The sequence below is a fragment of the Gymnodraco acuticeps genome, unplaced genomic scaffold (genome assembly GCF_902827175.1).
Source record: "Gymnodraco acuticeps unplaced genomic scaffold, fGymAcu1.1, whole genome shotgun sequence".
In the NCBI taxonomy this organism is placed as follows: domain Eukaryota; kingdom Metazoa; phylum Chordata; class Actinopteri; order Perciformes; family Bathydraconidae; genus Gymnodraco; species Gymnodraco acuticeps.
Window position 1 is genome coordinate 8,795,796 of NW_022990238.1, and position 22,637 is coordinate 8,818,432.

A 22,637-nucleotide genomic window follows, 5' to 3' on the forward strand; every position below is an offset into this window, starting at 1 on the left:
GAGCTCTTTACTTCCTGGAGATGGGTGTCCTAGTTTTCTTTCACAGGACAATTTGCTCGTGGTCCGCCTGCAGGCATCTACCATTTAGTAATCGCCGGGCTGACAATCCAATTGAGCCTGAATTAAGAACATGAACCCTGTACTTACATCCCTCCATCCTCATCTTAAACTTGACATGTTCTACTTTGGGGAAAGAAATCATAAAAAGTTCACAGCTACTTCTAAATATGTTTTTATATATAATTTGAAATGCAAAAACAGCATAAAATTGTATGTACATTTGCAAATATTTGGAATTCAGGACATTTCTCTTTCTTTTCCATATAAGGAAGAAAAAAGGAAAGAGCAGTGTATGACTCCTTCTTTGTATTACATACAGACTGCATGCTTCATGCTACAGAGACCTTGTAATGGCTGCCAGGGTCAATCAACAACTCCCACCGCTCCATATGACAGCTGCATGTTTCGCTCACCACATGCAAATTCATCTTAAAAACTCTACTTTCCCCCTATAGCATTGTTCATTTGCATTGTATTTCCCCTCTTCCCTGCAGTGCAAAACTGACAAGCAGGTCAGAGAAGCTGCAACGCCCTCTGCATGGGTGAGAAGATTGATATGTATGCTTTTATATGTGTGTTTAATTTCAATTTAGATGCAAATATGCATACAAAATGCATTCTTTCAGAGTTTCTCAGTCTCTACCGCTCAGGACAAAAGAACAAGAAATTCCTAAGAGTCCTAAGATTGGATAGGCGTAGGCGGGGGGGCTTTGGGGTGCCATGGGTGGGGCGTCAGATTAGACCACCTGTTCCACCATGAGGCTTTTCCTTTATCCTTCCCTCTCTCACACTTGTTGTCTTTCACATTCCCTCTCACTATCTCGTTTGTAACTTAATAAGACCCTTTCTTGTCTCTCACACTCCACGGCTGCTTTGCTCTGAGCTCATTTTGACTGCATTCCACTTCAGTCACATCTGTGGGAAACAGACAAAGCTATTTACAAGATAACTCTGGCTGAGAGCCACTAACACTCACACACACACTCTTGTATACACACACAAAGTACAGTTAGACATATGTCGCCTTGCCGCTTAAACTGAGCCTCCAGGGAGTAGTGTACAGACAGCAGCATAAACACAGCAACCTCCACCCTGTCCACATCACTGAGGCTCGTCCAGCGGCATGAGGGATTCCCTCCAACACACTATACAGCAGGAGTTATGGTTCATTGAGGGTAATGAAGTAGTAGATTGCAGATAACATTATCCCTGCTCTTTTCTACCTCTGTCTTTAACGATCTGGCACTAACTTTTCTCCTGGACTCACAGGCTGTTTCGGCAAAGAGCAATGCTTGTTTATGTCTGATGGATGTGGTCACGATGCTTCAGGGCTCAGAAGGCAGCAGCACCGCCAGGTCTGCCTTAATGACTATTGATTGGAAAGCACTAATGACCCAAAATGAGGTTCAATTTTAATCACCCGCAGGCATTCCTTTTTGCAAAAAGAACTGTGTTGGTTGTGAGTGTGTATCATAAACAGACAGCACCACAAAGGATGAGTAAGGAAGAGACTTTAAGAGAAAAAGGTATCCAACACTTGCCCTTGATTCCCTCTCACATACACTCAATGTAACCTGCCTTCTCCTGTGCCTCCCCGAGCCCCTGCCCTCATTGTCACTGTGCTTCTGAACATGTCCTTGCATAGAACAGAATAATGAGGACAAAGAGAAACGCAGAGACTGCGCGATGATGTTCTCCAAACCTTGCATTCTTTCCATGACTATAGTAAACACTATGACTCTGTTTACATTCACACAGCCGTGTTAGTGCGTGTTTACGCTGCTAAATGACAGTAGATCCTTTAAACCTCTTCTCAGAGAAACACTGTATATCCAGAATCATCTTGAAACACCAGGCTGAGAGAGGCCTAAAGCAGGAAACACAAGCAGCGATAAAGCACAAAACGACAATGATGCACAGTCACGTGAAGAACAGGAAGTGCTATAATTATGTTTGTCTGTTACGTCACAATACGGCCCATATATTGAAATGACACCGGCCCAGCCTTAACACTGCACCAAGGCCATGCTGTGTCAGCATTTTGCAGCACTGCTTATAAATACTTTTCTGTTTCCTGTGAGGTATTGTGCTGTAAGTTACACCGTTATTGCAGAAATGTTAACTGATACTGAAAGTGTGTGTGTGTGTGTGTGTGTGTGTGTGTGTGTGTGTGTGTGTGTGTGTGTGTGTGTGTGTGTGTGTGTGTGTGTGTCACACTGAGGCCATGACCTATGTACTCGGACTCTGTGTGCCCTTTATTATTGCCTGAGGCTTCCCATTTAGGAAAATATGTTTCAAAGTTAGGAAGAAAAAAACAAAAACACGTATACACAGACTCACAGTTTGATATAAGAAGGTCAATACCACTGATTGGAAACAAAAGCAAACAACAATCAAATGCTTTCGACCAAACACACCCAAACACACAGACACACAGTCTGACCAGCAGCAGGGATGACATCATCTCTGCTATTACTGGGGGGGCTAACGTCACCCCGACCTGAGTGGACACAGACAGGTTCCCCTTATGGACAACATGCATTATTCAGCCAAATGAAGGGTTGGGCTGGGTTGTCTCGCCATACACCCCCCTCTCCTCGTCCTTAATCACAAACCTGATGCTCACAACACGCGACGCAACAGAGGAGAAGGAGGGAGGTAAGGGGGGGATGAGGTAATCAATGAGCAGGACACACACTGGCAGTGCGTTGAGGGTAAGATACAAGGAAGGTGCATGTGTGCGTTCTCTCTTCCTTTAAAGCCATTCATCACACGCTCAACTACAAGCAGCTGGTCGCCTCAAGCATGGATATAACACCTGATAAAACCACAGCAGCCAAGAGCTTCCCCACAGAGGCTGTATTCAAAAACAATGCTGAAAAACTGTCTGAAGAACTGAAGGAGGTATATTCCTCGCTCTCACAGCAAGCTTGTGGATGACAGTCCCTGTAGAGACTGGTGACACGAGAACACAGTGTTACAAACCTTGTCTGAGCTCTTATGAATGAATGCATGCAGAAAGTAACACACAGCTCTGGATGTGAACCCTGTCGCATGGCATCTCGGTCTCCCGCCTGTATCCTGACTCCTGGCAAGGGAGCCAATTTCGGCATGACATGTTAAGACGGATCATGACCGAGGATGCCTGTTAGCCCACAACACTGAGCCACACCCCTCTTTTTATGCCGCTTTCTCTTTCCTCTCCCAAAGTGTTGATCTTATGCCCTGTATCAGGGACAAGCCGGGGATGTTTTCAGGTGTGTCATCTCTCCAGAGGCCTGCTACTCGCCGGTGGCAACACCTCTACCGGCCCCCTCCCCCAGAGTCAAACCTAGCTCGCAGTGGGGTGAAGGCAGCAAACATATCGCAGGAAAAGCAGCATGCTGTTTGTTTTTGCCTTGAGGGAATGGAAAGTGTGATGATGGATGTTATGAATTCTCTGTGTGTTTTGTGTCACCAAGCAAGGTGTGAATGTGAAGCACAGTAAAGGTGGGTGTCCCCTTCACCTCCCCTTCAGTCCCTCCCTTACTCTCCATCCTCACCTGGTCCATGATTTCAGCAAGCCTCCTCCCTTCTCCTGTTCCCAGTCATGGCACGAGATCGCCGGCTGCCTGCCCCGTTTCTTCTTCTTCTCCTCCTCCTTCTTTTTCTTGTTCAGTATTCCCAACAGCAATGCTCACACAGGCGAGGCAGCCGGGCAGCCTGCACCTCTCCTCAGAGGCATGGTCCTGTCCCTCCTTGTGTCTGAGTGTGACAGTCCGATACATCCAAGGGGAAACACTCCTCTCTGGTCCTTTTTCTGTCTTCTCTTCTTGTCCTGCTGCTCAGGGTGGAGAATGGAGGGCAAACGGGGCGTGCATTGGATCTTCACTTCTCTCCTTGATAAGCACACAGAGGGAAGAGACTCCCGCTCTACGTTTCCCCTCACAAGCTCTTTCACTCGTTCCCTGTTTGAGCTGGCCTCTTGCCTCCCCTCCCTCCCTCCCTTTCTATCTCCACTTCCCTCCTCTCTTTCCATCTCCCCTCCCCCTCCTGCTGCAGCCAAAAGAGAGCCAGAGTCAGCGAATGAGAGAGAGGCAGTGAGGGAGGGAGGAGGGCTGAGATTGGCTGCCGGGGGGATCATGTGACTCCCAGTACAGGACTGAGGGACCCTCTACCAGCTGTCCAGCTCATGCTTCTCTGAAAACCTCTGTTGCCATTGACAACAGCTGCCGTGCAACACGCCAACCACAGATCCTAAGACACAAAGCCATTGGCTGCCAGGATTTATGGCCCCCACCCCCTATTGTGGGGGGAGCATGTCGGGACGTGTAGTCCAATCTGGGTGGATGTGGTGTTGAAGAGCATACATCCCTGTGTCGCTGGGAGGAATGTTTTCCCCTGTGCTCGCCTCTCTGCTGAAATGTTTATGCATTAGTGTCACATTGGCTGTGAAAGAGATGGACAGCAGTTTCTTTAGGATTGAAACTGTGGGATGAACTTTGTATAAAACGCAAATTATAAGAGGAAAGACCTCAAGGCCCGGGCATTCTTGGTCAGCCAGGAAAAATACATCCTCTGTCGTTTTCCTCCAGGGCCACATGGAGGGAAACTCCCTGACCACAACAACAGGAACTCCACTGCTGAAGGCCATTGCTAAGCACATAATCCCCCCCCCCAATCCTACATCCCTCCCTCTATTTATCTTTTCTTTCATTGCCTCCCTCTTCTTTTTTTGCTCTGTTTCTATCCTCTATGCCCCCCACCACACCCTCACCCTACATCTATTGTATTATCACACTTAATTCCTTGCTGCTCTATCCCCCATCAACTCCATCTCACTGGCATTCCAGCAAAGATTGCAAGAGGTTACAGGTGCCACAAAGGTGAGATGGTATGGCAGAATGTCAGCATGCGTCAAGAACAGTTGCATTGTGCAGCATCAATTAAAAGGGAAAAAAAACACAATAGTTGTCTTAGGTTGTTAAATATCAATTGTGTGTAAGGTTCAGTGCAGTCCCGAAGTTGTTATCCAAAGATTATCTAATTATTTTTGTACAATTATTATTGTTGTTATAGATTTAGGTATGTTTCAGTAACTGAATACCTACATCTATTTATTTCCAGGAAGATCCACTGATTTCTTTGTTTGGGATAGAAATTGGAAGCAGATCAGAAATGCAAGGCAACGGTTGCAGCAGGGCCAGAGTGTCCTTAGGGTGGAGTTTTCCTTTTACAGTAATCATAAACAATTCAAAATATGCCGTATTACCGCATCTACCTAAAAATACTGCTCATGGGGGAAAGCCAAGTCCCTGCCTGCAGCTTAAAAACAAAAGAGCACCTGTTCTGGCTTTTTTTTCCATTCAATGGACGCATAACATAGCACTGATCTAATATAGTGGCTAGGAACAGTGTGGCAGGCCAGTGGGTGAAGGGGGGGTCAGGAATGCAATGCAGCAAGGTCATGTAACATGTGGACAACCAAACAAAACCCTGGCCTACTTTTTTTAGTCCAGCTCAAATGCAGCTTCAGTTTTCTTGAACACCCTCAAATGTAGAATTCTGCAGCGTTATTTGATATGATCGACCTAAAGTGTGTGTGTGTGTGTGTGTGTGTGTGTGTGTGTGTGTGTGTGTGTGTGTGTGCGTGTGTGTGTGCTCTGATAGAACAGCGGGTGCATTGTAAAACTGAGAGTAGTAGATTATACTATCAGCAGCAGAGGAATTCCGATTATTTCCCACAGTGGGTCTGACTGCACACATGAGAGAGAAACTTAAGCTAAGTGGTTTTTAGAAGAAGGTGGCACATAATGAGAATAGTTAAACATTTTTGGTAACATGATTTAGGAGTTTGGTTAGACATAAGAAGGTCAATACCACTTTAGGTAGATATGAGGCTAAAGCTAGCAGCTGGTTAGCTTAGTTTAGCATAAAGACTGGAAACTAAGGGGGAACAGCTTGGCTCTGCCCTGAGGTGACCAAATCCTCAGCACCTCAAACAAGTACTATTTAATGATTCCATGTTATATCTTGTTTGTTTAAAACGTCAACTGTGTAAACTGAAGCAAAGTTTATAATTATGTGGGGTGTTCTTTGCAGGATTATATCCGTGAGACAGGGCTGTTTGCAGTCTTTAACTAAACTAACCAGCTGCTACTGCGACAGCAAAGTGGTAGCCTACCAATCTTCTCCTCTAACTTGGCAAGAAAGTAACATATGTAACAATATAATTACGGACATTTTGGTTTTCAGAATACGTATTGTTAAGGCATTTTTTTAAAGGTTAGAAGTACAGTATGTTGGTATAAAATTCGCAAAAAATGTAAATAATTAAGCTGACCTGACAATTTGGCGAGTCTTCAGAGAGCAAGAGGGGCAACCTGTCTAAGAAATGGTGATACAATGATCTCCTTATCGAGCCAGAATAAAACTGACTTTAGGTTGAATAGTCTTTATGGGTATAAAAGAAAAAAAGGGGAATGTAAGATGTATTGTAGTATACAAATATATCTATTTAAAATACTATAAAAAAACATTCATTCCAAGTGCTCCTATAGGCTACTGTTAATAAACATAATAAACTCGTTTTTTTTTTAACTAACTGTGATTGCGGAATTGAAATCGCACTGCTCTTATCCTGTCTTACTTCACTTGTTCTTACATCTGGAAAGAGACACGTTTATTTACTGTATGGACCTTCAGCCTATGGTATGGACACAATGCCATCAGCTGATTCTCCACTGCCTACAATGGATAAACAGCACCATCTGCAGGACAGCATGTGGCTGCTCACACAACCACATCAGTGCGTTAATTTGACAGGAAGTATTAAACAGATGACTTACATATTTAATATCATGCATTGTGTGTACTCCTTTACAAACATGCATCAGCCCTCGTTTGAAGAGATTATGTCCCAGGTAGTTATGTTTCTTATTTTATTATAGAGGCAACCATCTGCTTTGTGCAAAAAAATAGCCCTTAATTCATAGGTTTTTAATTTGGATATCACCAGATATACAGCACTACACAGGACATGATAACTACCATAACATACTTTAACATAAAGCTGCTGGAGCAGATTTTAGCCTTTAGAAATCAATTGATTTGTGGCTGTAAAGTGCAATAGAAAATGACAATAGTCTCACTATCCATAAACACACGAGTAATTTCAAAAGCAATATTTGCGCAGACTCTATGATGTAATTTGATGAAAGCCATACTGGCCTCTTTCCCCATGTATTTGGTGATGAAATCTGTAATGTCACTTCCAACATGGCAAAATGCCAGAAAAGTCAAACAAAAAGATATATATTTGCATTTATTAGTGGATCACACTGACTTTATGGCTCATTAAAGCATGAAAGGTGAGCAGTTCTTTGTGCAGCCAAATGTGTCCTTTGACAGAAATGATTGATTCATTTTGTTAGCAAAAATAAAAAATATCTAATGAATTAAGCAGGAAGCAACAGGGTTTACTGAAATCATCTTTATTTGACATATTGTGAAATACTTTCATCAAGTAAATCATTAGTGCTTCAGTAACTTAACATAATTTATACGTGAAACATAATGTAGAAGAGGTTCGGTGATAAAACTGATAAGCATACACAGTAGATGTATTTCTGAAATGACTCCATTGCTCCTCACGGATGTAATTTGCAGCCAAATGTATATACAAAAACAGTTACAAAACAGTTTGAGTAGTATAACTGGCACATTCCCTTTTAACCTGACGGGACATATTGATTGTAGTGAGGAGTAGAACATATTGTAAACACATTTAAAGTAACACACTGATGTCAAGGCTGAGCCAACCTAGGCAGCTCTGACAATACAACAAGGCATAAGCTCTCCAACTGTTTGATGAAACAAAACATGAGTAAACAAGAGTAGGCAAAACAAAAATAAAGATAATATGATAATACTGAATGAAACATATTATAATTAGAGCCAACAGTTAGCTCACAGTGTTGTTAAAAAGGCAAATTCTACACCTGTATTACACTCAATCCAACAAACTGTCCTGCATCCATGTCTACGGATTCATTGGACGTGCAGAGGTAATATTTCTCCACCTTTAAAGAGAAACATGAACAACAGTAAGTATAAAAATTACACTGGTTGGACTGATTGCATCAAGGTAAATGGGAGCTCTTGTAGTGACATTTATTTGGAGGATCCTAACATAAAAAGGAGGTTAAAGGAGGTGGTGATGGTAGAGTGCAAATAGGAGACAGAGAAGGAAAAAAAGAGCTTCCACTTCAGTCCATTATTTCTGCTCTTCCCTCCTACATGAGAGCTCCAATAGGGAGGCCATCATGGCTGGACCCTGGCTTTTCTCCCTGAAACAGATGACAGCTGATATCAGACATTTTGTATTTAGTTTATTATTGTTGATGAATAACATTGTTAGCCTTTTTTATTTAACTTGTCTGATCATTTGCAATATATTAAAGATACAGTAGGCTGCTATAGCTATGTATGCATGGATAACCATCCATTCCCAAGGAATATCCTCCCTGTATCTTTTCTGAAAGCACCACACCGTGTTCGATTTTCGCTTGATATTATATGCATGATGTCACATTTGTTATATTCTATGAAACGCTGCCTTACCAGTGTCAAAGATGAAGACCATGGATGCAGGAGAGGAAAAACACACATCCTGTGTTAGCCTGTGCACCGACCGCCTGTGTGTCCGAGCAGGACGCTTCATCTTCTTCATCATCACAGCAGGTAGATAATGTAGGAAAGGAAGACGAGGCCCATGATGGCGAAAAACATCAACAACAAAATGTCTACCATGATTGAAATATTGTCAGAGATAGACGGTGGAGAAGACGCAATGACACGCAGCAAAACAGAAGCACTACCACCGCTGCAGGAGATCGGCTGTTTCCGGAACAGTTCGGGGATCTCGAGCTTCAGTCGACCCCTCCCCCCCTCAGAGCAGGAAGCGAAGGTAGGGAGAAAGGGTTTTATTCACCCCGCGTTTGGGCTTTTAGGTAGATTTTTTTCCACGAGATGTTAATATATCCCAATTCAATTCACAATAAACAATTGAACAGAAATGTTTGATATTGTCACCTGAAATAGTCCTTTTTTAGGGCAATTCACAAACCAGAAAAAACAAGTATGACCTGACAGGCTGAACTCCGGTTTGATGTTTCCCATGAATGGAGGGGGATTTCTTGTTATACATGATATCTTTCTAATTGACTTTGTCGCCGTATATTTGTTCAATGTCCCGTTATTTTATTTATGTGTTTATGCCCTTCTTTTGTTATTGAATCTTCGGGGTCATTCTTTTGACTCTTAAATTAATGCTGATCGAAGACTATTTGAAAGTCTTTAGGGGGCGTTTTTTGGCACAATACAACAACTGACGATACAAATAAAAACTCCTGTTGCCAGTTTATTTGTAGACCCTTCTCTAAGCTATAGGCCTAAAACAAAGAAAAGCAATACAACTATTCTAACTCCATGAACTGTTTTGCATCAATACCTGATCAATACCTTACTTAAAACATTTAAACCTTGATAAATGACTGATTCAATGAAGACTTTTAGGCTGAATGAGCTTCAGATGGCTGTACCCAATACTGGAAACTCAGTGCAACGCATCACTCTTAGCTGAGCCAGGGCAAGTCTTACATAAAAATCAACTATTTTGCCCGGATTTATCTTTAAACAAAATGTATCCTTAATATTATTTGTACTCCTCATCTTGGGACTGGAGGCTTACACACAGCTTTGGTCCAAAGCAAGGCTTACTAAGTGGGCAGCTGGCCAAAGAGCCATAGACTCCCAGGGGCCCAAAATGCTCCACGTTCACTGTGTGTATTTATTATTTGATTAATTGTACATTTGAGAACATTTTTAATAATCACAATATCAAGTAAGGTGGGTCCTGCTGCCTTATGACCTTATCTTTAGCTCTTGTCTTGTAGAGGGCCTTTTTTATTTTCTATATATTGTGTTCATATGGGGCATATTTCTTAATAAATGTGTCTTTAAATCAGAATTATCACTAAAAGGTTAATAGGCATAGAACAGGTTTTCTGAAGACTTTTGCATTTGTCCGACTATTCTTCTGTACAACAATAGACGTAGTATAAACGGTTTGAGAAAAAAATGACATTTTATTGAATCTGCAGAATCATAAGTACAATTTGAAGTGCTGTAACAGGGCAACAAGATGATAGCAGGTCCTTAATTCTGATTATGTATCCAGAATGAGTTTTAAATACACGTGTATGTCAATGTGCATATGGTATCTTTATTTTTTTATTTAAAAAATAACAAAATTATACAAAAAACAAAACAATTTAAGATGGAATGCACAAAATGGTCTGAATGCTAAACCCGATTGTGGATTACATGATTTCACTCCGCAAAGTCTACAGTATATAACCAGTATCATAGAAGCGGGGAATGGTTTATCAGAAGCGCAGGAGCCTACGATGAAGGCTGAAGTAAAGAGGGGTCTCAGCAGACAGATGGAAAGGGTACTAGACAGAAACTGAATGGAAACAGGGTTATGATATGAGGTTACAGTTCAGTAGATGAGTGATGCCAGAGCAGAAGAGCAGTATTTGGCGCAAGTGGTTACCCCTGACTAAAATCCAGGTCAGACAAACAACTTGCCCTGCCTCACAGCCTGGGAGATACAGAGCATTGGATCAGCGCTCTGTCACCCCCCCCAGCACCGCATTCTTACATCCCCAAATGCTCATATTTGACTTAACAAATCCATCCTTAACGACACTTACTCAACACCGGCCCGTCTCTGGCCACTTTTTCCACTTAATCCAGAAAACAAAGTGTCCAAATCCAAGCCCCTTGAGACAACATAACGTTTTGATTGGATGTAATCCGCCAAGTAGCTTTGTTTTTAAATATATCTGAGCAAACATCATCATCAGCCAGGAACAGCAATAGTTTCACTTGATGCCCAACCACCAACTGTTCAGTTTACTCAAGAGAAAAACACAACCATGAGCTCTAAAACAGCTTTCCCATCAAGCATCGGTTTTGCAAATAAACTTGTCCTGTTGTCAAGTGTAGGTCAATGCAAAATACAGGCATACATACGTTCATTGTGTTTGGTGTGTATGTCAGGTGCTATTTTCTGAGTTATTGTTCAGCACTGTCACAATTAATCACATTAGAAAGTTAGAATGTTATTAATGTTCAACACCAACTTGCACCAAACTGTATTTTTTCACATTACGTCCCCTCAGCCACATTCACAAAAAAATATGAACCACTCTAATCTGCAGGCAAGCTACTTCCCAGAGCACCATGACCTGTAAAAACATTTCCCTAACTTACCTTTATGATACATATACAATTGTACAATGTAATTTAGCTACATAGTGAGAGCCTTTTTTCTTTTAATAAAGCTGAACTTTTTTTCCGCCACCCCCAACCCACCTTAGAAACCGCCCTGATCGCTCATGTCTGTGACAGTCACAGTGCATCACAGGAGAAGAAAACAGCAAGAAAACAGGGAGAGATGTGTATGGTCAGGGAGGGGCCTGTGAGATTATTTACACCACTGAGTAATGGTCAATATCTTTTTTTAAATCATATACAAAGGTCCTCACAGAAACAAAGTATTTAGACTGAAGGAATGATACAGCATTTCTGTGTAATAGCCAGCAACTTAAATGCTTGATTTTGTGTTTATGAACCAACATCCTTTCAATCTTTTTGACCAACACTGACCAAACGCTCGTAAATCTCGGCAGATTCAGTGATCAGATTTTGGGATTCACCTGGCAGGTGGACAGAACAAAACGTTGTGTCTGACATCATTGCTCAAACCCTGACAGGCCTGGCTTTAGGAAGTTTTAAAGACCAGGGCTGATTTGAAACGCCATTTGATAACATGATTCTCTTTTTGAAACTCCAGAATTGTAAAGAGCATAAACGAGAATCCACTTATCAGAGACAGGCATGAACATGCAAGCATTTGGATGATTTTTTATTCCAGCTGCTAGCACCGGTCTGACCTGAAACTGCAGGTTGAAAAATCCCAAAACTGATCTAATACCGCGACCACACAAGTCTGGCTTGGTTCATAAATCGAGTTGCAGGTTAATTAATTTGATACACTGACTTTTTTTTGAAAATAATTATTTTACAATAACAATAATGGGAAAGGCAAAAAGAAAGAACAGCATGAAAACAACATTTACCACAGCCAAGGATTCGACAATTTCTCTCACATTAAATGGAAAACAAAAGGTTGGAATGTTCACTCACAAAAACAGTGGAATGATTGAAAAAAAAAAAAAAATCACAATATAGATTTGTGCTTGGCCTTCTCTTTTATGAATGTGTTTTCTTGGTGATTTTGTAGCAAAAAAGGGGGAAGGACATGTTCCCATCTCCTTTTTCCTAACAGTATAACCTTGATCACCTTAACTTTGTGATTCACTCAGGACTGAAGGCATTCAGGCTGCAAAAAACAGGAATAAGGGTGCATCCACGCCGACTGAGGTGAAGTATTCAGTGTGGCTGCTAGAGATGGACTGATAATGTCCCCTAACTTGTCCCTGATCCCTCCTGTATCCGACGAGCCCGAGAAAGGCAACTACAGGAGGTGCTCTTCAGTTAGGCTACAATTCCAGTTTTACAACGATGCCCACAATGCAGTGCTGAACACGAGGGTGCCTACCCGAGCACATAATGGCGAGATGTGTCAATCGATAAATATATTAAAAACCTCTCTGTTAAGACTGATAACTGGCTGATTGGTGCAACAGCAACAGGGCTAGAGGTTAAAGGAATGTACACAAGTCAAACATATTCAAGCTTCTTTCTGATACACAGAGATTCTGCACTGTGTTTCCAGTCTGGCCAAGATCTAAAGATGCTGAATGAGAAAAAAAAAACAAACCTGTGATAATATGCCACACCCATCCACATTTATTAAACCTAATTTCTTTACAGAATAAACGTCTTCAGCTGTGGCGACTGACTCTTGAGGGAAAAGGGGATATTTTACTTTTTCTTCCTCTTAAGTTTTGCATGATGTTGTGCTAGGATTAAGTGCTATAGCTAGGATGGAGCTGTGTGGCATGGCATGACCCCTGCAATGAACTGTGTGTTTTATCCTTAAGACTTTCATTTTTCCACTTGAGACAGCACTTGAGAGCGGAGCCAGGTTTGGGAAAAGACAAGAGAGGATGAGGAACATCCAAACAGAGACAGACTTCAGCACAGACAGACAGACAAAGAGGCAGGCAGACAGACAGACAGAGAAGGACAGACAGACCAAAGGTAGAAGGTGTCTGTGGTGAAACAGTGAGAGTAGAGCAGGGACGCAGAAGGGGGGGTTGGGGGTTTCAGGGTCTCACAGGACAGATCAGGGAACAGGAGTAAAATCAAGAGGAAGCAGCGTTAAGATGAGATGGCACTGGGCACTGGGCATTTTCCTTTCCTTCTTTCCCTCCCTTTCTCTACCTCCTCCTTTTTCTCTCCCTTTCACTCAGACGGCCTCCACGTAGTTGGCGGGCAGCATGCCCTGCTGGCCGGTGCGCTCCACGCGGCCGTACATCCAGCCCTCGTCGATCTGCTGCACGTCTATGATCACATCTCCGTCCACGAAGGAAACCTCGTCTTCATCAGCTGCAGCGTAATCGTACACTGCCCTGTATCGCTTCTGTGGAAAACAACAGGTACTTCAGTTAGTTCCCCACGACACAGGTATGGTCTGCTACGGCTAGAATCTTCAATGTAAGAGTGTTTTTTGTACCTTCAAAATGTGGCTTACATACTTTTTAAGTGTTAATTGCCCAAAAAAAATCCATTAGGAATTCCTTAATAGTACAAATAAGAACGGATAGAAGACTAAAACAATATTCGACAAGACAAGCTTAAGGATTAGATGATTATCCAAAAAGTTAATCTACCCCTGAATAAAGACAATTTTATCTGACTAAAACACATCCAACTTTTTCTTGACAAACTAATTTTTTGTTTTAATCGGAAGATCTGTAAACCTGCATTCTTCCAGAAAGAATCATGCAACAGTCTTGTGTTAACCAAATATGTGCTCATGAGTTCAATAAGCATAGAAAAAGCAATACAAAGTTGCCAACCGAGTAATTAGTTCATCGGTTCAGATCTACTCATCAATGCAAATGATGAAGTGTTGGCAGGATTTCTTTCTGTTTAACATTTATTTACAACATTCTTTTCAGGTTTTTAATTCATCAAGGTGTCAGTTTGTAATTCGAGTTCACCGGAAGCAAAAGACGGGAGAACGATGGAGGACCTACCCCAGAGCTGGGCGGGGCGGCGGCCGCCAGTTGCACGGGTTCAGGAGTCGGCTCATAGTGGAAGTTCTGAGAGGCTGCAGGCGGCTGGAAAGCTCCTGGTGAAGCACGAAGGAAAGTGGAGGGCAGGTCAATAGCTGCACAGACATCTGATGTACTGGGAACTACACCGTTTACTTCTGGTAGTAGAATAAGGATTTCTATTCATATGAAGCATAAGCATGTATTTAGTCCTGTCTGAGCACTGCATTGACTCTTCGACAGCCATTCAGTGACTCTGGGTATTCTTGAAACACATACTACTAAACAATATCTCTCAAAATGAAGTGTATCATGCTAAATACAAACAGCAGGTACATTCAAATACTTGGCTGTAACCTTTCCACTGCCTTCCTTATACCTCAAGTAACTCTCTAACAAAATATTCATAATTATGACTTAAAATATACCAGTTTTCAGCAAACCATCTTTTTGGCTTGAGGGATAGCCTTAGATTAAACATTTATCGTCAGATTATGCTTCATTAGAATTACTTTCATGAGTTTTTAATAAAGCAATTTCTGCAGCAATGCAGATAGTGAACGCAGAGGAAGGAAGAGAACAAGTTACAACCAAGTTCCTTAAGCGGTGTGACGAGGCAACACCCAGCCTGGGAGCTCACTCAGCCTGTGGCCGGGCTGGAGCCAAGCACAGACAAGGCAAGAGGCTTAAAGAAACATGTAGATAGGCCTACTCTCTGTACTTTTCTCAGAACATGAAAGCACTCATTCGGCCCATTCCTCGAGGTTTGAAACAGAGACCTCCTGATAGGCCTAACATCAGAATCCATCTAGTATCCTGTATGAATTGTGTATAATGTAATGTTTATACAGAAAGTCCTGGTCATCTTTAACATTCTGTTTTGTTTGGTTAGTGAAAGTTAAACACGCATGCTGATAAATGTTTTTTTGTTATTTTTAAATATTAGTAAAATATTTCTTGTGGGTGCGTGTTGGAAGGGATACCTGGGCTTGGGTTGCTCGGCTTCTGAAATGGAACGTCTCCTCCCATCTTCCTCTTCTCAAAATCCTCATGGTACTTAATCTGCAGGAGACAAACGGGTCACATATAAAGATGGAGAATACACAAATCTTCAAAGCTACAGGTGAGGAGAATATCTCTCCAGGAAGCTTTTACAGTCTGCAGTTCATTGTTCATCCACCAGAGGTCTCCCACTTGCCCTCCAGCACCCATGTGTTTGTGGTGATAGGTGGGGCACCATGCCCTACGTGCAAGCATAGCCTCAGAGTCGGAGAGCAGCTTGACACCGAGAGGAAATGACATGTCAGCGGCCGGAAGTATTTCGAGCTCAGAGTTTCATAGCAACCCTCGCTGACACATCAGGAAGAACAGGTGAAGTGAAAAAAGGGAAACGACTTGAGGCGAGAATGAGACTGCAAGAGGAAACGGTGAGAGGAGAAGAAGGAGGCGGGTCATATGACTAAGCATAGCAAGAAGCAACTATAATCATCCATTACTACCCTCTCAAGTGGATCTGTCCTTAGAGCTTCTTTTTTTTTTCATCCTGAAGTTATTAACAGAAAAGCACCTGCACTAAAGTTCCAGCTACAAAGTTCTTCATCAACCTACAACCTCTCCAACTGAGCTCCCAGAGTTACAACATGAAACACTGGTGAAACTGAAACAAAGTGACTGCTCTATGACTGCACTAAATAACCCGTCCCCCTTATTACCAGGCTGATAACAGACTGACTCGCAGTGCCTCGGTCAAGATGTACAACCCTGATGCTGTCCACACATACAGCCGCGCTCAAAGAGCCCACTGTGCCGCCGGCGTTAGCGAGGAGTGTGAGGAGTGTGTTCTCAGAATGGATGACGGAGTGTTTGTGCAAGGACAGTGAAGCGAGGGACTGAGAGAACACAGTGACTGTCCTCAAGTGCAATATGCTAAGTGAGAGTGTGTGAGGGAGATTATTTTGGTTTGTTTTGAAGGAGCAGATTGAACAGATGGTGTGTGTGTGTTTGGTGTGTATATGTGTGTTTGGTGTGTTTACAGGAAGTGCCCAGGCTATTGATTGAACTAAACCCCCCATACTATTGTTCTTCTCAATCTTAGCTGTATGAACCAATACAAAGTAGTTGACCAGAAGTGAAAACCAGGCAAAAAAATAATGACATACAAGTTGGGACAAGTAAAATTGAAAGGATTAACATAGCTGACATTCTGGTGACCGTCAAATATGCTTTTTAGTTTTAGATAACAACAACTCAATCAGTCATCACATTTGACTCTATTTTAGCTATTTTCAGTATTACAGAATTAGTCACCAAGTCCGGTGTCCAATGTCCTTTTTGAGTCATCAGATCTGCATAAGTTTGATCTTATCATTATCTGGTGAAACACAGGTTGAATGATTATGAATGCAGTTTTGCTATTCGTAGAGAGTGCCTGTTTTAAAGTCCATCTGCACCGGCCAATTTGCAAACATACAGAAAGCTTTTTTTACATTGTAGAAGCACAATTGTCAGAATGAAAGATAGAGAGAGATGGACTGAGCTCTGCAGCAAAGAAAGATTATTGTAAAGTTTTTACATTTAAACTACATTTTTCTATAATATGGCATGTGATGTTGTCACAGTTGGTGTTTAGTGAGGTCAGGGCCGTCTTGTTATTCTCTCATCTTAACCACGGGGAAAAAGGTTGTTGACGACATAACTGTTCATAGTTGAGTTATCATAAGGAGCCCAGGTGTCGACCAAGAGTAAAGAGGCATGAAAAAGACTTAACAAGAGAGGCAAGTTAGGACAAGTAAAGTGAAAAGCTTAACATTGCTGACATTCTGAAGAGCGATTTCTTTAAGTGTGCAGGAAAGAGAAAGAAAAGTGAGAAAGATGTAGCATTCATCTGGAGGGCTAGCCCAGTGTTTGTCGTGATGCACTAACCGCAAGCAGAGGTTTTCGTTTATCAAGTCCGACTGCAAATGCATCACGATGCGCCCGATCCATCCCACAATAATGCCCTTCATCTTATCTTGATGTGGCATTTGTGCACACCGCCATAAATATTACATTCCATGCCTTCTCTGTCTTCATTTCCTTGTTTCTTAGACATGGTAAAATCTTTCATCACATGAAAGCAGTGATTACCCATCACCCTCCACACTAATTATGCCATTAATAATAAGCTGGCTATGTGTAATGACGTACGCTTTGTGTCAGAGTCTGTTTAATGCAGGGGAAAAGGCCTTTGCAGCTGTCTTAAGCAGCCTGAAGGAAAACACTGCATGCCTTTCTACATCACTGTTCAGTATTTACAGAGAAATGGCAAATCAATAACTGGAGCTGAGGGGGAGTGGAAGGGAGAGTGGAGGAGAATCATCTATGTGGAGAGTGATTTGAGGAGAATTCCATTACTATACATGAGGAGCGGCGTGAGCAGAGGAAGCCTGACATTTACTGATGTCACTGTGACCAAGTGGGAGGATGAAAGATACATTAAAAAGCAACATGAACAATATTATGAAAATGATTCTCTTTTTCTGCTAAAGCTCTCAGAGATGAGGTAAAACAGGTTCAGCCAATCTCAGCACGCTAAATACATTTGTATTGAACTCATACAGACCAGTTGTTTTCTTCAGAACAAATGTTAAGGACCATTTTGCCAAAGAGATGACCGTAATATAGAGAAACTAATAAACACACACCAATGTTTAGTCTTTGTCAAAATACCTAAAGATAAGAAGCTCTTCTGTTACGAATGAGGGTTCATTTACTTGATGAATATGTTGCTGACACTTACATTGCTGATTTGGTTCTGCGTTTTCTTAATTCTCTGCAACTCTGGAGTGTCTGTGACCACGCTGAAACCTTTCCCTTTGTTCTTCTCAAAATCCTCCCTGTAGCGAACCTGCAGAACAAACAGCATTCATGTTAGAAACAAAACAAGTGTTTAAAAAACATGGAAGGCAAGCAATGTGTGCAATATGTTAGCTGAAATAAATATGTACAGCCCGTTATAATGCGTTTATGAGTCAACAAGGAAAATCCAACAAACACACGCAATGATTATTTATAGATGCTCTGACCTAGATTCTTTCAACATATACAGATTAGAAATCATGTTTTACTGATATTTCTCTGCTTGTTTGAAATGCATGTATTATTACATAATGCTCTTCATAATATATAATGTAGTTAATAAAAGTATATACACAAATATATATAAATAATAAAAGAAGAATAGTCCAGCTTATCAATCAACCTGAGTTTTAATTGGACACTATAAAGCAGGGGTGGGGAACCTCCGGCCCCCGGGCTGTCCGCGAGACCATTTGGTGTGGCCCTCGAGGTAATTTATAAACACACGCAAAAAAGAAAAAAATTAAAGAAATCTAGACCGCAAAATAATTAAACAAGTGAGTGCCTGTTTTTCCTGGCCAAGGTCAGGGTCCTTGAACACAACACAAGCCTAACGTGTCATCACGTGGTATATGTCTCGGGTGTAGTTCTGACGGGGAGCACCAGAACGCAGCTCCGCTCCGGAGCTGAATGTCAGTACCCATAAGGAGCCGTACACATGCTGCAGTTTTTGCGTGGCTGTGTCTTTAGTTGTAAACCCAGTGGCGATCTGTCATACTGATCATACAGTCAATAACTTTGTTGTTATTAGCATCTGGTTAGCTAGCTATGCTAACGAATATAAGAAGCTTTTTCTCCAACCAGTGAGGTAAAGGCACATCTTTATATGATCATTATAGTTATAAAAAAATAAGAGAATAAAGTAAACGGGTATAAAATACTATATGACAGTAAAAAAAAGTTGTTATTAATAAACAAGAATACAGTTTGAAAGGAGAGTGATTTGTAAAATATCCATAAAGAAAAAGAAAATCTGCTTACAGTTCTGTTTCATATGATGTTGAGAGATGTTTCCATAGATCTCCTAATGTTGCTCTCAAAGTGCACCAGATTGATGCTTTTAACTTCAACATTTTAAAAAAAATCTTCCCGGGGGAGCATGCCCCCCGGACCCCCCTAGAGGAGGTTAGGTACCCCCCCACTTCAATCATGTTCACATGGATAGGAGTCTAAATACATTTGCACACATCTTGTGTCCATATCTTTCTGTTTGGTGGTCATGCCACACCGTGCACGTGCATGCGTGAGTCATGGTGAGATATCTGGATTAAGAGGTTGCTTGTTCTTTGCACAGCATGAAAGAAAGGTGAAATGAGTGGGCTGTGATTTGAGTATTTTTAAGCAGAGGTCAACCATTTGTACGGCCCTCGGAGGATGTTGAAAACATTGAAATGGCCCTTGAGAGGAAAAAGGTTCCCCACCCCTGCTATAAAGGATTATATTTAGCCGAATAAAGTTTTTTAAAAAGGGAATAAATAAGCTGGAAGAAAAAAGTTTACGGCTATCTTTTTTACAAGTTGAAACAATTACACCAAAATGCTGAAACATCAACTCTAGTGAAAAGAAGCACGTTTCTCATTATGCAAGTATTTCCTTGACTGGGGTTTGCCATACAATTCCAGCCCATATTTAATGAAAAAAATGCTTGTGCTACTATTAACATGTTGACCTTACAATCCCAATGTTCTTCAAAGACGCAGAAGATGAACAATTCTTATAAAAACTATGACTGAAGTAGGAATTAGCAATGTGTGTGTGTGCGTGAGTGTGTGTTATAGGATAGTAGGGTTGGCCCAACATCTATTGTGTAGTCTTTTGTGGCAACGTTCACTTCCTGTTTGCTGTGAGGACCTTACATACAGGACGTGGTACCAGCAACCATATATGGTCATAATGAGAGGTAGTGTGTAACAAACGCTGTGTACGTCTGTTTGTTTGTTCCCAACCTCCCCACCCTATCCTGACCTAAGGGCAGAGGAGGAAATGTCCAGCCCATGCAGCGAAAGATGAGTATCACAATGCACAAAGCCCCCAAGCCCCCCACCCCCCACTGCTGCCCTTTGGCTGATCTCCATATTCACAAACTAGTTTACAAACCAGAAACAGGAAGTCAGGTGCAGGTTTTATTTTGAAAGAAAACAGCTACACACATTTCATCTCCCTGGCACGTGCTATGACATTTCAACATGACAAATCTTCTGATTCTACCTCCCCTCGCCGACTTAACCCTTACTCCCGCCTGCATGGTGACTGCACCAATGTCCTGCTCCGCTCCCAGAATGTAGTCTGCCTGCACAGACCAGGAAGCAAAGCTCCCTCCCTCCCTGTTTGCTTTCCCCTCCCTGCCGTCCACATAATGCCTGACACTGCTGAACAGACTGCTGACCAATCCTCCTCTCCTCTCCTGACATGACAGGGCTGTGATTCACTGATAATGTGTGTGATACGTTCATATGTGCCGTCACCTCTGGCGTGACGACCACTGAGAAATTGGGTGAAAACTATGGCTAATCCTTATTCCACGGGAAATTATACACGGCCCTCAAGCCTGTGCATAAAAGATAAGTCATGACGAAGATTAATGTGGCCATGACACATCTTTGTCCTTCATTCTCGCTCCGCTCTCATCAGTCAGCGTATGATCCTCCTCCCCCTATTTTTATTTCTCAGTCTATCTCCTTTGTCTTTTTGAGGTCTATGCAACAGCTTCTTCTTCTCCAATCATGCCTCTGCTTCTTTCCCCACCCACATTGCCTTCTCTCGGTGCTCCGTTTTCATTCATTCATATTTGACTGCCTCAACAGCGACAGAGTAGTCGATAGAGCTGGAGCTCTTCCTCATTATAATCAGTCTCTCTGCTTCTATTTGCATTCCTCTAGCTTTCCTTCCTCTAGGGATTTACTTTTATCTCTTCCTCTTTCACCCTGCACTCCTCCCTTTCTCTTTCTCTTGGTGCCTTCCTGTCTCTTCTTTTTTTTATTTGCTCATGTGCGCCTCATTGCTCTCCCTCTCCTCCTCCCAAATTCGTTCTTTATTTCTCTCTGTCTTTCGCTCCGTGTTGTTTCTTTCCGTTTCCCCATGCAAAGTCTTGTAATGAGGTGTGACAAACCTCTACCCTGCTACCATAGCAATAGGGTTCCCCTAGCAACGCAGCGGCGGTATTGGTGAGGGGTTAGATGGCCACATTGCTCCACAAACACCTTCAACTTCCTTACGCTGACACAAACACATTCAAGAAGAATAACCATAACACTATAGCACACAAGCATCATGGTTCAAGAGGCTTAAATCATCCAAACACAACTTAACTCAAAGAAACGTTAATAGTGTAACAAATTTGAATTGATTTTGAAAAACGCTTCTTCAGTTTAAGGGACATTTTCTTTAACCTGTTAAGCCCCATATATTTTTTTCACGAAACTGTGTCTCAGGGCTTCTTAACATTTAATAAACTATGAACGTGTCATACTCACTTAACGGGAAGAAACTCGGCTAACTGACGATACGAACCATTTTTACTGAAAAAAAACACAAGTCTCACAAGAAGCGTCTAAATTAGCCTTGAGCGAAAAAATTCTACCGCACTTAGCACAGAACTCAAGGTATACATACTTTATTACTTATCGGATCTGCACAAACAAGATATTAGCTAACAAGCTGAGATTCCACAGATTCTAGAGGTATTAGTATCATCACTGAGCGATCATAACTCGCGAATGGGAAGCAAACACAGACATCACAACACGTAGCTTTATGGAGCAAAAACGGGAGAAATGTCTTACCGTTTGCTGTTTCGGATCAAAAGTTGTGATCAATAGCATTAAAAAACGAGAAAAACGTGGCTGAAGGTTAATCCATAGGTTAATCCAATGTGTCTGTGTCACTTTGAAATGATTACTGATAATCCATCATTCAATTTTTATGTCAAAAAATGAGTTTTCATATTAGCTGCTATGATAGCTACGAGAGTGTATGACTGCTTCCTGTTTTGGGTATTCTGGCTACGCATCACTCTCACTCCTTATTTGGTAACGTTTAGATGGATTTAGGAACTTCCCTGATACAGGGTACTTATTATATGTCATAGTTTGTAGTCCTAAAAGCTTTTAGTCTACTATCCCATCATTCAAGGGTGGTTTTCACTATAAGTAATGTTTTTATTTTGGACGGACACTATACTATATTGATTCTGAATTTTCTACATCCAACTCACAGGTTTATCATTGATTTGAGAAAAAAGATTATTAATGAACCCCTTTTATAAGTGAAGTTATAGTCATTTGTTCTGGGAATGTCATTTTCGAGCCTGTGACCTGGAAAACAGGCTTGGGGCTCAACAGGTTATGGGTCTATTTGAAACAAGCAGCCCATTATTATTCAATTTCT

At 41.8% G+C, this 22,637-nt stretch overlaps 1 protein-coding gene and 1 long non-coding RNA gene across 2 annotated transcripts in view; both read right to left on the reverse strand.

Moving 5' to 3' along the window:
- Nucleotides 1-7,516: 7,516 nt before the first annotated feature.
- Nucleotides 7,517-8,994, reverse strand: LOC117548352. The gene is made up of 2 exons (XR_004569325.1): nt 8,662-8,994; nt 7,517-8,387 (listed from the first exon to the last, which is right to left on the reverse strand). It is a non-coding gene; the product is annotated as an uncharacterized LOC117548352 (long non-coding RNA).
- A 1,173-nt stretch (nt 8,995-10,167) lies between these two features.
- Nucleotides 10,168-22,637, reverse strand: part of lasp1 (LIM and SH3 protein 1) — a 31,405-nt gene continuing 18,935 nt past the window's right edge. Inside the window, exons 4-7 of the mRNA XM_034219560.1 lie at nt 18,133-18,240; nt 15,338-15,416; nt 14,337-14,431; nt 10,168-13,717 (exon numbers count right to left, since the gene is read on the reverse strand). Coding sequence (XP_034075451.1) covers nt 13,544-13,717; nt 14,337-14,431; nt 15,338-15,416; nt 18,133-18,240 — 456 coding nt within the window. The 3' untranslated portion in view covers nt 10,168-13,543. The remainder of the gene's footprint in view (nt 13,718-14,336; nt 14,432-15,337; nt 15,417-18,132; nt 18,241-22,637) is intronic.